Source organism: Oncorhynchus kisutch, linkage group LG18 (genome assembly GCF_002021735.2).
Source record: "Oncorhynchus kisutch isolate 150728-3 linkage group LG18, Okis_V2, whole genome shotgun sequence".
Taxonomy (NCBI): Eukaryota; Metazoa; Chordata; class Actinopteri; order Salmoniformes; family Salmonidae; genus Oncorhynchus; species Oncorhynchus kisutch.
Window position 1 is genome coordinate 73031490 of NC_034191.2, and position 15379 is coordinate 73046868.

General features: G+C 43.6%; 1 protein-coding gene across 2 annotated transcripts in view; it reads left to right on the forward strand.

Moving 5' to 3' along the window:
* Positions 1 to 15379, forward strand: part of LOC109909635 (sodium channel protein type 4 subunit alpha) — a 207742-nt gene that overhangs the window by 160684 nt on the left and 31679 nt on the right. For both annotated transcript variants that reach the window (XM_031796748.1, XM_031796749.1), the window contains exons 17-18: positions 1564 to 1704; positions 1920 to 2264. In XM_031796748.1, the coding sequence (XP_031652608.1) occupies positions 1564 to 1704; positions 1920 to 2264 (486 nt within the window). The remainder of the gene's footprint in view (positions 1 to 1563; positions 1705 to 1919; positions 2265 to 15379) is intronic.

Genomic DNA, 15379 nt, shown 5'->3' on the forward strand with positions numbered 1-15379 from the left:
GAGCTGCTATGATGTGTCTCCTGTGGATTCTCAATGGGGGAGTGTTGGTGGTAGATCTGAATGTCCATCATTTCTAAGGTCGACCACATCCTGTAAACCTAAAATGCCCCGTCTCAAAATAAGCCTACATCCTCGGACACCTTTTCTTGATCTGAAAAAAATTGAATGGTTGGAAGCAAGATGAGGTGGCGATTCAGTGGACAACATGGTGTTTTGCTGTATCACTCTCTGAGATGGCAGGATGTCATGGACGGTGTGTTTTAAAGGACAAGTGTAGCAGGGCAGAAAATGGAAAAACCAGACACCCAATTACACCTGTCACAGTGGGCACCAGGCGTGGCGAGATGGGTATGGGGCACAGGGGGTGGGAGGGGCCGGCACAGGGGGTCCAGGGCTATGTTGCTTCCAACTCCCATCCTCTAACACATACACACATACACATATGGATGAATATATGCACAACGCACACACTGTGATAGTTCGCTCCCTTTGGTAATTTGGGGACACGCTAGAGACTCACGGGCAATTTTGGTTTTCACTTTACCAAATTTCAGAATTTCAGAACCAATGAACATTGTCAACTTTGATTGATGCTGGCTGCAGAGATATAATAAATGGATGTTTATCAAGAAACAGATGAATGACATGACAATTAATTGATTTGGATTGATTTGATCGATGTGTTGCTACAACAGCTATGAGTCTTTGGAGAAACCGAGAGAGAACCGTCTCAGGTAAACATAAACAATGCATTTTAGGTCTTAGTACAGGGGTGTCAAACAGAAGACGTAGAGGAACTGGAACGAACTTTCAGTGCGGTCCTCCAGACCTCTTTGAAGACCAAATGCGGCCCCCGGGATTTTTTAAAAATGTTACTTTGATAGGCTCTATCAAATCACAGACAGGATTTCATTAGTGAAGCTCATGTTAGGACATGGAGAAAAATCTAAATTTGACTACAAAATGGTGTTTGTAATCATTACACGATGGTAATGAAACTCCATCATGAAACTGCATGCACAGTTGACATTTACTAAACCGAGGAAAAGTGGCCCTGTGTCTAAGGGACCATGGTTGCCGCGTGCACTTTAATCAAACAAGCGCACACACATGCACACACACACACACGCGCATCCGCAAATGCAGGCAGGCACACACACAAGCACGGATGACACACACTAAAACCACACAGCCCTACAACCCAGAGGAGTAGGTTCTCTTGTTTAACATGGACAAGGAGATCTCCGGTTCCAGTTGGAGGCTGACATTTATACCGGGCTCAAATCACTCCTGCTGTTTACATTTCTAGTGTTACACATCTGGGCCCTCTCCATCCACACCGACTCAGGAACCAAACCCGCAGGCTAGCTTTATCTAGTATCTTTATCCAGCTGTATGGTTAACTGTAAGATGTTGTTTGTGACTAACTTTTCAATCAACGTGAAAGTAATAACATCTTAAGGACTCCAGTTGGGCATATATTCATCATTGACTTTACCTAGTTATACTAAACAGAAGGACAAAGGCTTTATTCAAACTCATCTCCCTCTCTACTCCTCCCAGGTACTCAACCTCTTCCTAGCCTTGCTGCTCAGCTCATTCAGCTCAGACAACCTCTCGGCACCTGATGACGACGGCGAGATGAACAACCTGCAAATCGCTCTTGGTCGCATCAAAAGCGGCATGGGCTGGCTCCGAAGCCAGGTCGGACACTTTTTGCATATGTTTTTATTTCATAATTATGATATACTTTTTTACTATATAGTGTGGACAATTACATAGATTCTAGGTAAGATATGACACAAAATGTACAACGGGGCAAAATAAAACAACCAATAACAAACAAACAAACAAATGAATCACCAGAATTTTTTTTAAAGTACATACAAAAGTAAACATAGTTCATTACTTCATTGTAGATCTGCGACTTCTTCAATGGCAACTTCAAGAGGCGACGGCAGAAGAGAAAAGAAACAAAGGCCATGGTGAAGCTCAAGAGGCTGAGCCACGGTGCTCCGCTTGGCGAGGTGGGCAACGGGACAGTGGTGACGGTGGGGGGAGGGATTGGGGTGATCGGGCGCCACGGAGAGAAGATAATGGTCCCGGAGGTCGATGACAGCTACATGACAAACCCCAATCTGACCATCAGCGTGCCCATCGCTCCTGGCGAATCAGATGTGGAGTTCCCTGAGGAGGATGATGATGATGAGGATGAGAGCGAGAGCTCGGAGGAGGAGGAGGAGGAAGTGGAGGAGAGCAAGCAGGTAGGATGGGTTGGTGGTAGTGTTGGGTACCGATATTGGAAAGTCTATAACAATATCAGCTGCATCTTTGTGATACGAGCTATTCAAATATTGTTATCTCCTCATAAACTAGGTTTCCATCCAATTGGCGAAAGATTTTTATGCAAATATTTTAAAATCTGCATTAAAACAATTGACTTGCTGCGGATAAGAGGCTGGTCGTGATGACGTGGTAACTTTTACGGTTAAATTCCTGTGTACTGAATACAAAATACAAGTTAAATATGTTTCCATGTGTTTTATAGCAAATGTACCCCCCCTCGAGCCCTACACAGCTGACTCAAATAACCAACTCATCATCAAACTTTGGTTATTTGAATCAGGTGTGTAGTGCAATTTATTGGACAGGAGCATCAAGCTCATCACCTTGCACTTTCACCACCCTGTGAAGTTCATCATAACTGATTTGATCAGTAGCCTAATAAACTGCATGTCCTCCCCAGTTGTTGTAGGAGGACCACACAACATGGCTCCAAATTTACTTTGATATGATGGTTATCATATCACTATTTGTGAATAAAATGCTTCCATCGCCATTTCTTGCATAATTCATTTTACAGACACAAAAAGATCCCACCTTGTCCAGCGGATTTTGTTTTGTTGACATTTGCAAAGTTTACTAACGCTGTTTCAATCAGGCCCGTCGTAAAGAAATGTATCCAACATGTACTTTACGCGCATAAAAAGGTTGGATGGATAACTGGTTAGTTAAGCTAATATTTTCTACTTTTAAGTGATGCTCCAGAGCTTTTGTATAATTTCAGCCAATGGTTTTGAAAGTATTGCTCACGAGCCAAAATGGGTCCCCGAAAATTGTGTTCTACGTCATCCATTTCGTATGATATGTTACGTCCTGCAAAGAAAAAGTGCAATTCGTATGATATGTTACGTCCTGCAAAGAAAAAGTGCAATTCGTATGATATGTTACGTCCTGCAAAGAAAAAGTGTAATTCGTATGATATGTTACGAATTCTAATTGGTACAATATGTTCTGAATTTGTAAGTACTTAAGATCCTGGACTGCATCTTTAATTAGTAATTGACTCCAGAGTGCAGACTACTGGTAGGAATGGAATCGTGACAGAGTTGGTCTTGTTTCACTCTACAGCATGGATGGGCAACTTTGATGGCGTGGGGGCCACACAAAATCTGCAGTTTTTCACAGGTCTGCGTACCCAAATGTGCATAGCCACTACCACATTGCGAGCAAAACATTTTAGCAGCCCCCTTCTTGACAGCAGAGAGACATTTTGAGTTATTTTTACTCATTTTACCATTGCGCGTAGTGAAAATATTGCAGTATTAAAGCTAGTTTTCTGCAATTCTACACATTTTGCCATGGGGCGGAGACAATATTTTGCAATTGTATAATTATTTTCATGCAATTCTACACATTTTGCCATGGGGCGGAGACAATATTTTGCAATTGTATAATTATTTTCATGCAATTCTACACATTTTGCCATGGGGCGGAGACAATATTTTGCAATTGTATAATTATTTTCATGCAATTCTACACATTTTGCCATGGGGCGGAGACAATATTTTGCAATTGTATAATTTTTTTCATGCAATTCTACACATTTTGCCATGGGGCGGAGACAATATTTTGCAATTGTATAATTATTTTCATGCAATTCTACACATTTCTACAAATGTTTGTAGTTTTTAATGTGATATCTGATTGAGACTGATTAACAAAATCTATTCCCCCCCTGACAGTAACATGGCTAATTGAATGACTATCAGTGACATAACAAGATAAAAACTTCTGATGCAAAACCATATTTTGAAATTGCATCTTGCGGATTCTACTGTTCTAACTTGCAACAGTAAGTTTTTCCCCAACTAAGATGTAAAAAATAAAAAAGTAAAAATCTGAGGGCCTGTTGCCCGCTGGCCACCATTTGCCCCTCCCTGTTGTAGAGGTATTATCATGTGTGCTTCTCTGACATCGGCTCGCTCATGAAATGGTAGAGCTGTGCTGTTTGTTTGCGTCTACTAATTGAGGATCAGATAGATTAATTAATTATTGTAGATCTCTCTCTCTCTCTCTCTGTCTCTCTCTGTCTCTCTCTCTCTCTCTGTCTCTCTCGCTCTCTCTCTGTCTCTCTCGCTCTCTCTCTGTCTCTCTCTCTCTGTCTCGCGCTCTCTCTCTCTCTCGCTCTCTCGCTCTCTCTCTCTCTCTCTCACTCGCTCTCTGGCCCGAGAGGTTGCTTAGCTAGGTTAATAACTGGAGAGAGAGCCTTAGAGGGAGAGAGAAAGCCTTCTCTTTTTCTTGCTCGCTCTATCTCTCATGCTCTCCCTCCTCCCTTTCTCTCGCTCCATCCCTATCCCTCTCTCTCCCTCTCTCCAAGTGAGCCACTCCAAGCCCACGCACAAAGGCTATTTTCATGCCTTGTTTTGTTTTCTCGTTTCCTCCAGAGCAATTTGGCCCCAAGCGGACTCTTCCCAAAATGGATGCCCTGTCCAATTTTACCCCTTTCTAAAGATTTATACTACTATTTTGGCAATTGGGTCCTTCTTCCATTTGGTAACAATGGCCCTCTATATTTCCGCCCAATCAGGAATATGGAATTAGATCCTTAAGGGCAAAGTGCATTTGTTTGCCTGCATTTGTCAACCAAGGTGGCATAGCAGTTCAGACGTCTTTTGTCCTCGTCTTGTCGTGTCCTGTATATATATATGTATATATATATTTACAACTTTTTCACATTTTATTTTTATTTTATTTTTATTTTCCATCAACTCATCTTCAAAACACTCTCCTGCAACCCGCCTCACCAATGTATATTTATAAAAAAGTATTATTTACCTCAGATCTGTAATCCTCCAAGAAGCTAGCCAGAAACTCCAAGAAGCTAGCCTGAAACTAGCCAGAAGCTAATCCAGAAGCTAGTTCAGAAGCTAGTTAGCTCCTCTACTGGCAAATCGTTAGTATTCAGCTAACCACGGTTTGTGGTCATCAGCTATCCTTTAGCTCGAATAATCTATCGCCAGTTCTGTACGGTGCAGCGCGGCTCGGAACGGAACATACCGGACCAATTTTTCTCTCCATGTCCCTGGATTTCGACTGCTCTCTGGACATTCATACCCGGATCTCACAGCTAGCTAGCTGCTATCCGTGTGACTATCGGCCTTCGTCGATTCCGGAGCAAACATCAATTATTCCGGAGCTAGCAAGCTCCGTCAATCACTCCTGAGTTCCATCAATCACACCTGGGCTGCAGTCACCTATCCGGACCCGTTTTACTGCCTTCGCGGAGCCCCACCGGGCCTTCACAACTGGACTGCCGACGTTATCTACCCGAAGGAGTTATTCGGCTGGCTCCTCCGTCGCGACGTTACCTGAACGCCCATCTGCGGCCTGCTAACCGTTAGCTGTCTTACCGACTGCTATCTGAATAGACAATCGGACAATTTATAATTTTTTTTATTAATATTATTATGTTTTCTTCTTGGGCCTCTATAACTATATCTATTGTTTTTATTTTTGTTGTTGTTGTGTGATTTGGATTAATCCCCTCTACCACACGGAACCCCACTAATCAACTGACGGAACGCAAGAGGTGGCTAACAACAGACCTCCATCCTATGCTAGCTTGCTACCGATGCCCTGGCTAGCTGTCTAAATCACCAACCAACCTCTCCACTCACCGGACCCTTTTGATCACTCGACTAAGCATGCCTCTCCTTAATGTCAATATGTCTTGTCCATTGCTGTTCTGGTTAGTGTTTATTGGCTTATTTCACTGTAGAGCCTCTAGTCCTGCTCACTATACCTTATCCAACCTATTAGTTCCACCACCCACACATGCAATGACATCTCCTGGTTTCAACGATGTTTCTAGAGACAATATCTCTCTCTTCATCACTCAATACCTAGGTTTACCTCCACTGTATTCACATCCTACCATACATTTGTCTGTACATTATACCTTGATGCTATTTTATCGCCCCCAGAAACCTCCTTTTACTCTATGTTCCAGACGTTCTAGACGACCAATTCTCATAGCTTTTAGCCGTACCCTTATTCTACTCCTCCTATGTTCCTCTGGCGATGTAGAGGTGAATCCAGGCCCTGCAGTGCCTAGCTCCACTCCTATTCCCCAGGCGCTCTCTTTTGACGACTTCTGTAACCGTAATAGCCTTGGTTTCATGCATGTTAACATTAGAAGCCTCCTCCCTAAGTTTGTTCTATTCACTGCTTTAGCACACTCTGCCAACCCGGATGTTCTAGCTGTGTCTGAATCATGGCTTAGGAAGACCACCAAAAATTCAGACATTTTAATTCCAAACTACAACATTTTCAGACAAGATAGAACTGCCAAAGGGGGCGGTGTTGCAATCTACTGCAAAGATAGCCTGCAGAGTTCTGTCCTACTATCCAGGTCTGTACCCAAACAATTTGAACTTCTACTTTTAAAAATCCACCTCTCTAAAAACAAGTCTCTCACCGTTGCCGCCTGCTATAGACCACCCTCTGCCCCCAGCTGTGCTCTGGACACCATATGTGAACTGATTGCCCCCCATCTATCTTCAGAGTTCGTGCTGCTAGGCGACCTAAACTGGAACATGCTTAACACCCCAGCCATCCTACAATCTAAACTTGATGCCCTCAATCTCACACAAATTATCAATGAACCTACCAGGTACCTCCCCAAAGCCTTAAACACGGGCACCCTCATAGATATCATCCTAACCAACTTCCCCTCTAAATACACCTCTGCTGTCTTCAACCAAGATCTCAGCGATCACTGCCTCATTGCCTGCATCCGTAATGGGTCAGCGGTCAAACGACCTCCACTCATCACTGTAAAACGCTCCCTGAAACACTTCTGCGAGCAGGCCTTTCTAATCGACCTGGCCGGGGTATCGTGGAAGGATATTGATCTCATCCCGTCAGTAGAGGATGCCTGGATATTTTTTTTAAATGCCTTCCTAACCATCTTAAATAAACATGCCCCATTCAAGAAATTTAGAACCAGGAACAGATATAGCCCTTGGTTCTCCCCAGACCTGACTGCCCTTAACCAACACAAAAACATCCTATGGCGTTCTGCATTAGCATCGAACAGCCCCCGTGATATGCAGCTGTTCAGGGAAGCTAGAAACCATTATACACAGGCAGTTAGAAAAGCCAAGGCTAGCTTTTTCAAGCAGAAATTTGCTTCCTGCAACACTAACTCAAAAAAGTTCTGGGACACTGTAAAGTCCATGGAGAATAAGAACACCTCCTCCCAGCTGCCCACTGCACTGAAGATAGGAAACACTGTCACCACTGATAAATCCACCATAATTGAGAATTTCAATAAGCATTTTTCTACGGCTGGCCATGCTTTCCACCTGGCTACTCCTACCCCGGACAACAGCACTGCACCCCCAACAGCAACTCGCCCAAGCCTTCCCCATTTCTCCTTCTCCCAAATCCATTCAGCTGATGTTCTGAAAGAGCTGCAAAATCTGGACCCCTACAAATCAGCCGGGCTAGACAATCTGGACCCTTTCTTTCTAAAATTATCTGCCGAAATTGTTGCCACCCCTATTACTAGCCTGTTCAACCTCTCTTTCGTGTCGTCTGAGATTCCCAAAGATTGGAAAGCAGCTGCGGTCATCCCCCTCTTCAAAGGGGGGGACACTCTTGACCCAAACTGCTACAGACCTATATCTATCCTACCGTGCCTTTCTAAGGTCTTCGAAAGCCAAGTCAACAAACAGATTACCGACCATTTCGAATCTCACCATACCTTCTCTGCTATGCAATCTGGTTTCAGAGCTGGTCATGGGTGCACCTCAGCCACGCTCAAGGTCCTAAACGATATCTTAACCGCCATCGATAAGAAACATTACTGTGCAGCCGTATTCATTGATCTGGCCAAGGCTTTCGACTCTGTCAATTCACCAACTACTTCTCTGATAGAGTTCAGTGTGTCAAATCGGAGGGTCTGCTGTCCGGACCTCTGGCAGTCTCTATGAGGGTGCCACAGGGTTCAATTCTTGGACCGACTCTCTTCTCTGTATACATCAATGAGGTCGCTCTTGCTGCTGGTGAGTCCCTGATCCACCTCTACGCAGACGACACCATTCTGTATACTTCCGGCCCTTCTTTGGACACTGTGTTAACAACCCTCCAGGCAAGCTTCAATGCCATACAACTCTCCTTCCGTGGCCTCCAATTGCTCTTAAATACAAGTAAAACTAAATGCATGCTCTTCAACCGATCGCTACCTGCACCTACCCGCCTGTCCAACATCACTACTCTGGACGGCTCTGACTTAGAATACGTGGACAACTACAAATACTTAGGTGTCTGGTTAGACTGTAAACTCTCCTTCCAGACCCATATCAAACATCTCCGATCCAAAGTTAAATCTAGAATTGGCTTCCTATTTCGCAACAAAGCATCCTTCACTCATGCTGCCAAACATACCCTTGTAAAACTGACCATCCTACCAATCCTCGACTTTGGCGATGTAATTTACAAAATAGCCTCCAATACCCTACTCAACAAATTGGATGCAGTCTATCACAGTGCAATCCGTTTTATCACCAAAGCCCCATATACTACCCACCATTGTGACCTGTACGCTCTCGTTGGCTGGCCCTCGCTTCATACTCGTCGCCAAACCCACTGGCTCCATGTCATCTACAAGACCCTGCTAGGTAACGTCCCCCCTTATCTCAGCTCGCTGGTCACCATAGCATCTCCCACCTGTAGCACACGCTCCAGCAGGTATATCTCTCTAGTCACCCCCAAAACCAATTCTTTCTTTGGCCGCCTCTCCTTCCAGTTCTCTGCTGCCAATGACTGGAACGAACTACAAAAATCTCTGAAACTGGAAACACTTATCTCCCTCACTAGCTTTAAGCACCAACTGTCAGAGCAGCTCACAGATTACTGCACCTGTACATAGCCCACCTATAATTTAGCCCAAACAACTACCTCTTTCCCAACTGTATTTAATTTTTATTTATTTATTTATTTTGCTCCTTTGCACCCCATTATTTTTATTTCTACTTTGCACATTCTTCCATTGCAAAACTACCATTCCAGTATTTTACTTGCTATATTGTATTTACTTTGCCATCATGGCCTTTTTTACCTTTACCTCCCTTCTCACCTCATTTGCTCACATTGTATATAGACTTGTTTATACTGCATTATTGACTGTATGTTTGTTTTTACTCCATGTGTAACTCTGTGTCGTTTTATCTGTCGAACTGCTTTGCTTTATCTTGGCCAGGTCGCAATTGTAAATGAGAACTTGTTCTCAACTTGCCTACCTGGTTAAATAAAGGTAAAATAAATAAATAAATTTGTCTTTAACGTTACTGTCTCTGTTTCTGCATCCACTATAGGAAGCTAGATCGTGTGCCGTTACTTTGTTGTCCGGGGGTTATGGTCAATTTCAAAGATGAATTTATGTTGATAAGGAGGCATGTGAAATGAGCAAGGCTCCATGAATAAATGTAAAACTGTAATTTAACTTGTTAAAATAGTTGAGGCAAGGAGAGAGGGAGAGAGGGCTCGGCATACCACCGGTGTGTACTACAAGGTTGAAGTATATAGAGCAATGACTGTTTATGGGAAAATCATGCAGAATTACCAACATGTAGAACAGGTTGTTGAGGGAGAGAGAGTGAGAGACAAAAAGCATCTGTGTTCTCTTTCTTTCTCTCTCTCACTCTAAACCGAGATGACTGGTTTGTTTCTTTGCACACCTGTGCTCCAATCAGTTTTAAGAGAGCGGTTACGTCTTGCCCACCTGCTTTAATCACACGACGCACCTGTCTTCTCACCGTCCCTTGTTCTCTTTTTCCCTCTTTTATCTCTTCACTCACTCCATCTCGGTACACCTGCCCGTCCACCCACTCACTCTGTTTTATCTTTCTCTACACCTGTCCTCTCTCAACAACCTGTTCTGTACATGTCTCCCATGGAGGCTTTATCAGGTTTCCACGTTTGTGAAATGTTCCCTAAACGTTTGCTGTGGCTCAGCGTGTAGATGATCATGGTGGTGTGCCGTTCCCTCTGTTTCCCTAGCCAGTTTCCCATGCAGACAGGGATGTGGCCCACAAGGGAAAACATGGCATAAAAATCAACTGTCTGCATCTATTCATGTAACCGTGGCCTCGGATGCGTGCCTGTCGCTATCCCTTGTCAGGAAAAGGGCAGCGAGAGAGAATATTGCCCTGAAACATTAGTTAGCACCTACCAGTGAATTAGAAACATTAAAATCAGGGCAGGGGTGATGTTGTGGATATGTCTGTATGTTGTCGTTGGTATGTGTATGTTTTCTATTGTAAAAAAAATTAAAATAGAAACATCCAAAACATTGGAAATGAAGAGTTTCATATAGGTTAGCAGCAGGAAACAAAGTGTCTCTGCTTTAGTTTTTGCTGTGGAGAGTGTGTAGCGGACGGGGCTTGTCCCTTTCACAACTCCTTAACGTCAAAGCGTGGCTAAGGGGGAGGAGGGGGGGGGGGGGGTGAGAAAAAAGCAGTGCTAGCACACATGCAGACAAACCTCCCATATGAGCTGTTATGTCACTGCCGGCTGAAAGACTGAGAAAATGTAGATGGCATGTTTTAACCTCTGACCCCCACCTTACCTCTTCCTCAGTCAACAGCCTGTCTGTCTGATTCATCACTACAGGGGGCCAAGGCCAGGACCACTTTTACAACCTCGGAGGGTGTGTGTGTGTGTGTGTGTGTGTGTGTGTGTGTGTGTGTGTGTGTGTGTGTGTGTGTGTGTGTGTGTGTGTGTGTGTGTGTGTGTGTGTGTGTGTGTGTGTGTGTGTGTGTGTGTGTGTGTGTGTGTAGAGGCTGGAGCTGTTACTGACCATTTCCTCACACCATTGAGCCATTGTATATCATAACCATAGCTTGTAAATTCAACTCTGTCACTAGTGGCTTGATAATGTTTTAGCGGGAAGCCTATGTTGATTATCCCACTAACAAGGTTATTGTGCAAGGCTAATCCTGTTAAACATAGAAAGACCATGCTCATGTTACAGTGCTACACTTCCTGCCAGTGTGCTTAACTTCTGCTAACCCCAAGGGTAAATACCTCAACCTTCTCCAGATAGAACATGGGATTTGTTTGGGTTGAACTAGTAAACTAGTTGAAACTTTCAATCATGTTCCTTTCAGTGCTAGTAAATTATGCAATTTGCACATTATTAGCAATTCACAGTTGAGTCATTTAAAACGTTGTGATTACCAAAGTAATAGCATGGAATGAAGCTACTGTATGTGTTGGCGATATATTCTAAGTGGCGTAGTGGTACCTATATGGGGTACGTCTCTGGCAACAACGTGTCATTGTCAGTCTTGGAGAAGAGCAGGAAGTGTGAGGTATGAGCGTCGGCTCTGATGGCTCGGGTCCTCAGGGACCAACGGTTGTGTAACGCCGCACAGCTGTGTCCGAACTCAACCACGGAAACAACCGGGGCCGCCCCAGATCCCAGAGGAGACTGATGAGGAAATGGGATACATGATGAGATGAGACCTTTTTTCTGGTATAATTCATTGACTGAAAACATCCTTGAAATTGTTTTGGCGGGGAATTTCTCCTAGCATGTCAGTGGCTCTTAATGTCTAAATAAGGGTTGGGGCCAAGCCTCCTCTGGGAGAAATGGGTATACATGTTTTTGCTCCAACCCTGTTGTAACACACCTGATTCAGCTTATCAGCCAGTCAAGGTCCTTGTAAGCATTAGCATCAGGTGGGGTAGATTAGGGTTTGGGGGGAGGGGGGCATAAGATACGGCACTTCAATGCAAGTGACTTTTCAAGCAGGTTAGGAAAGCATTTTCACCAACACCTAACCGTAACCTAATTCTCCTAACCTGCTACGTTACTTCTCCTAACCTGCTGTGTGAGTTCTCCTAACCTGCAGGAGGGTTTTTGCTGCACCCCAGAGTGTTATGGGTAGTGATGATAGAAACAGTTGTCGTTCATTTTGACATTTACGGATACCTCCTTATTCATACATATATTACACTGCCAACTATAGCCACTTTACAGACTTCTCCCTGATGCGTTCTATAAAACACACCTCTCCAATTTTGGAGAAGAAGAGAAGAGTGTCACTCAAGAGAAGAGTGTCACTCAAGCAGGGCATTTACTTTGGCAATTTTTCTTCTATCTTATTGTGTCGCTCTTTGGGACTCCTTAAATACCTCATGGCCACCCTTAATGCCTGACACTACACCATGTGTACATGACCCCTGACCCTTAACCCCCTTTAACCCCGTAGAGGAAAAGAGACTACCCGCAGGTGGCTTCTGACAACAACACATGGCTAAACATGCATTCAGGGGAGTCCTGTTTCATAGAGTTGGGATGTGTGTGTGTGTGTGTGTGTGTGTGTGTGTGTTGCACACGTTCGTGTCTAACTCTTGTTAGTTATCCATTCTCTCTCCAAAGGGGCTATTTATAGGTCTGTCATATGGGGGGGCAATGCCCCCGGTATGTGTATCAGGACCGTGGGGGTTTGTGAGTCCATCATCGGTGCTTTTACCAGACATAGCTGACCTTGTCACAGTAGGGCCCCCCTTAGCTGAGCCTGACGATTCTATAAAACCCAAAGGCTCATGGGATTTCCGCATGACAGGTACTGTCCATCTGATGATATGTTGTTACAAGTCTGACATAGGTATGGCATGACCAGTAAAACTCAAGAGATGAGATGACATAAAAGGTTTATCTGTTTATTCAGGAGGAAAAAGAAAAGAAAGCTTCATAAAGTTGAGCAGGACAATGACTGTACAGTATTGGTTTTAGATTGATGTTGTAGTTATTGTCGGGCATTCGTGGGTTATTGGCAGCGGTAATATAATACTGATCCTCTAATGCCCAGAGAATGTGAGAGCGAAATTGGAGTAAAGATTGTTTGTTGAAGGGCCGCCTCATTTTATTGTCTGTACAGAATGGCTGTATGGCTGTATTGGACAGTTGAGAACATCTACTGAACTGTTAAGTCATCCCTCTCTCTCTCTCAGCGGTGCTCTCCAAGGCTAGCATCCTTGAGGATGGAGGAAATGCATAGGGAATTACAAAATAAAAAATATTCCACCGAACAGATGAATTAAGGTATGGATTGTGCTCCACTTTAGTCCACTTTACAAATCTAAAAACATTGGCCATACTTCAGTTTTGGGGTGCACCATCCTTTTAAATGACACATGGCCATGAAGGATATGAATTAAAGAATGATTAAAGATGGAGAGCGTTGAGGGTTCTATTATGCCGAAGGCTGACATTCGTCACCCTGGAACTTCCTCTACCCAGACTTTACTCTGTGTTTATGCATGACTGTCTTATTGACTCTGGTGTTGTCACCTTACCCCAGACACTACGATACACCGTGAGCAGTCCACAGAGTCCCGGTGCAAATAGTTAGTTGAAAAGTAGATCCATTATTTTTCCAGGTGCATAGAATGGAATGGAAAACCACTGGCTGGAATGTGGTTTTAACCAATCAGCATTCAGGATTAGACCCACCCATTGTATAAAATGGAATGGACACTAGCTGGAATGCGGTTTTAACCAATCAGTACTCAGGATTAGACCCATATAGAAAATAAATAGATCCTGTATATAAATCACACACTGTTGAAGACTGAAAACCTGTTGGAAAAGTTTACATGTGTGTTCAATAGTATTCAATAGTAAAATAAAGGTTTTACATTTTTTTATTGTCCAACTATTCATAATTTTCCCTACATTTGGGACTGTTTTATCATGTGAGTTACCCTTACAACAATGTATTGCACTGAGACATATTGTAAAGAAGTGCAATCCGGCATTATATATATGTAAATACAACCCATCATCATTATCCTTATGGAGGTAAAATGGTCTCTACATTCAGGAGAAGATCCGTGTCAGGGGCTCACGTCTTTGTTGTTGGCCTCGTACAGTAAATTGAGATGTTCCAGCTTGGTAAAACACGAGCCTTTGAAGTAAAGAAGGGCTTTTTTCCTGCTCCTCGCATCCTGTGCATTTGCATCCGGTCAGATGTGGTTTGTGAAGGTTGATTACGGATGATTCCTTCTCCTCAGTAGAGAGGTGTCGTCAGACAGGACGCATTTCAACAGTTAGTCTCTAAGAGAGTAAGGCACAGCGGCCACTTGTCAAGAGAGATCTGCTTTGTCTTAAAGTTCCTCTCTCTCTCAATCCATCGCCCCCCCTCTCTTCTCTTCTCTGTCTCTCTCTCTCCCTCTTCCCCCCCTTACTTGCTCTTTCTGTTGCTCCTTAGTGCGTTCTGTGTTGTGCGTACATTGGATGTGTAAACGGCTTGACAAAAATGGTAGCAGAAGGTGAATGTTGAAGTTTTGTTGCGTACAGTACATATCCAGATGATGCTGTGATCCATTTTGCCCAATGACACTGTGGGTGTGTTCGAGGCTTTAGGCTTCACTCATCATCTCCATCAACATTCCCACTCTGATATGCACTCAAACACACACACACACACACACACACACACACACACACACACACACACACACACACACACACACACACACACACACACACACACACACACACACACACACACACACACACACACACACACACACACACACACACACACACACACACAGTTAGGGTTACTGGAAGTGTGTCTTCAAGAAGATTGGTCTTGTATTGCCTCAGTGTTTACTAACAGGTGAACATGGCAACCTCTAGCTTTTTATAGTGTATGTGTGAGGAAACAAATATCCAATTTAATCCCAATCTAGAGAGTCAAATCAAATGTTATTTGTCACATGCTTCATAAACAACATTGAAATGCTTCCTTACAGGTCCATTTCCAACAATGCAGTCTCTGGGTTTTGCCTGGATTTTTTTCAAAATATCCATTCTACTACACCTCTGTTTATTAAAGGCTGATGCTATAAATCTCACTCCAGATCTCTGATTACTTGACTTGAAATTTACCAGATCAGATTGAAACAAATGCTGCAGATTAAGATGTGCTGTAAAATACAATACGATAAAAGCCACAAAGGAAATGCCAGGTTAGATGTCATATTAGACCTACCCAGACTTTATAGGCACCAGAAT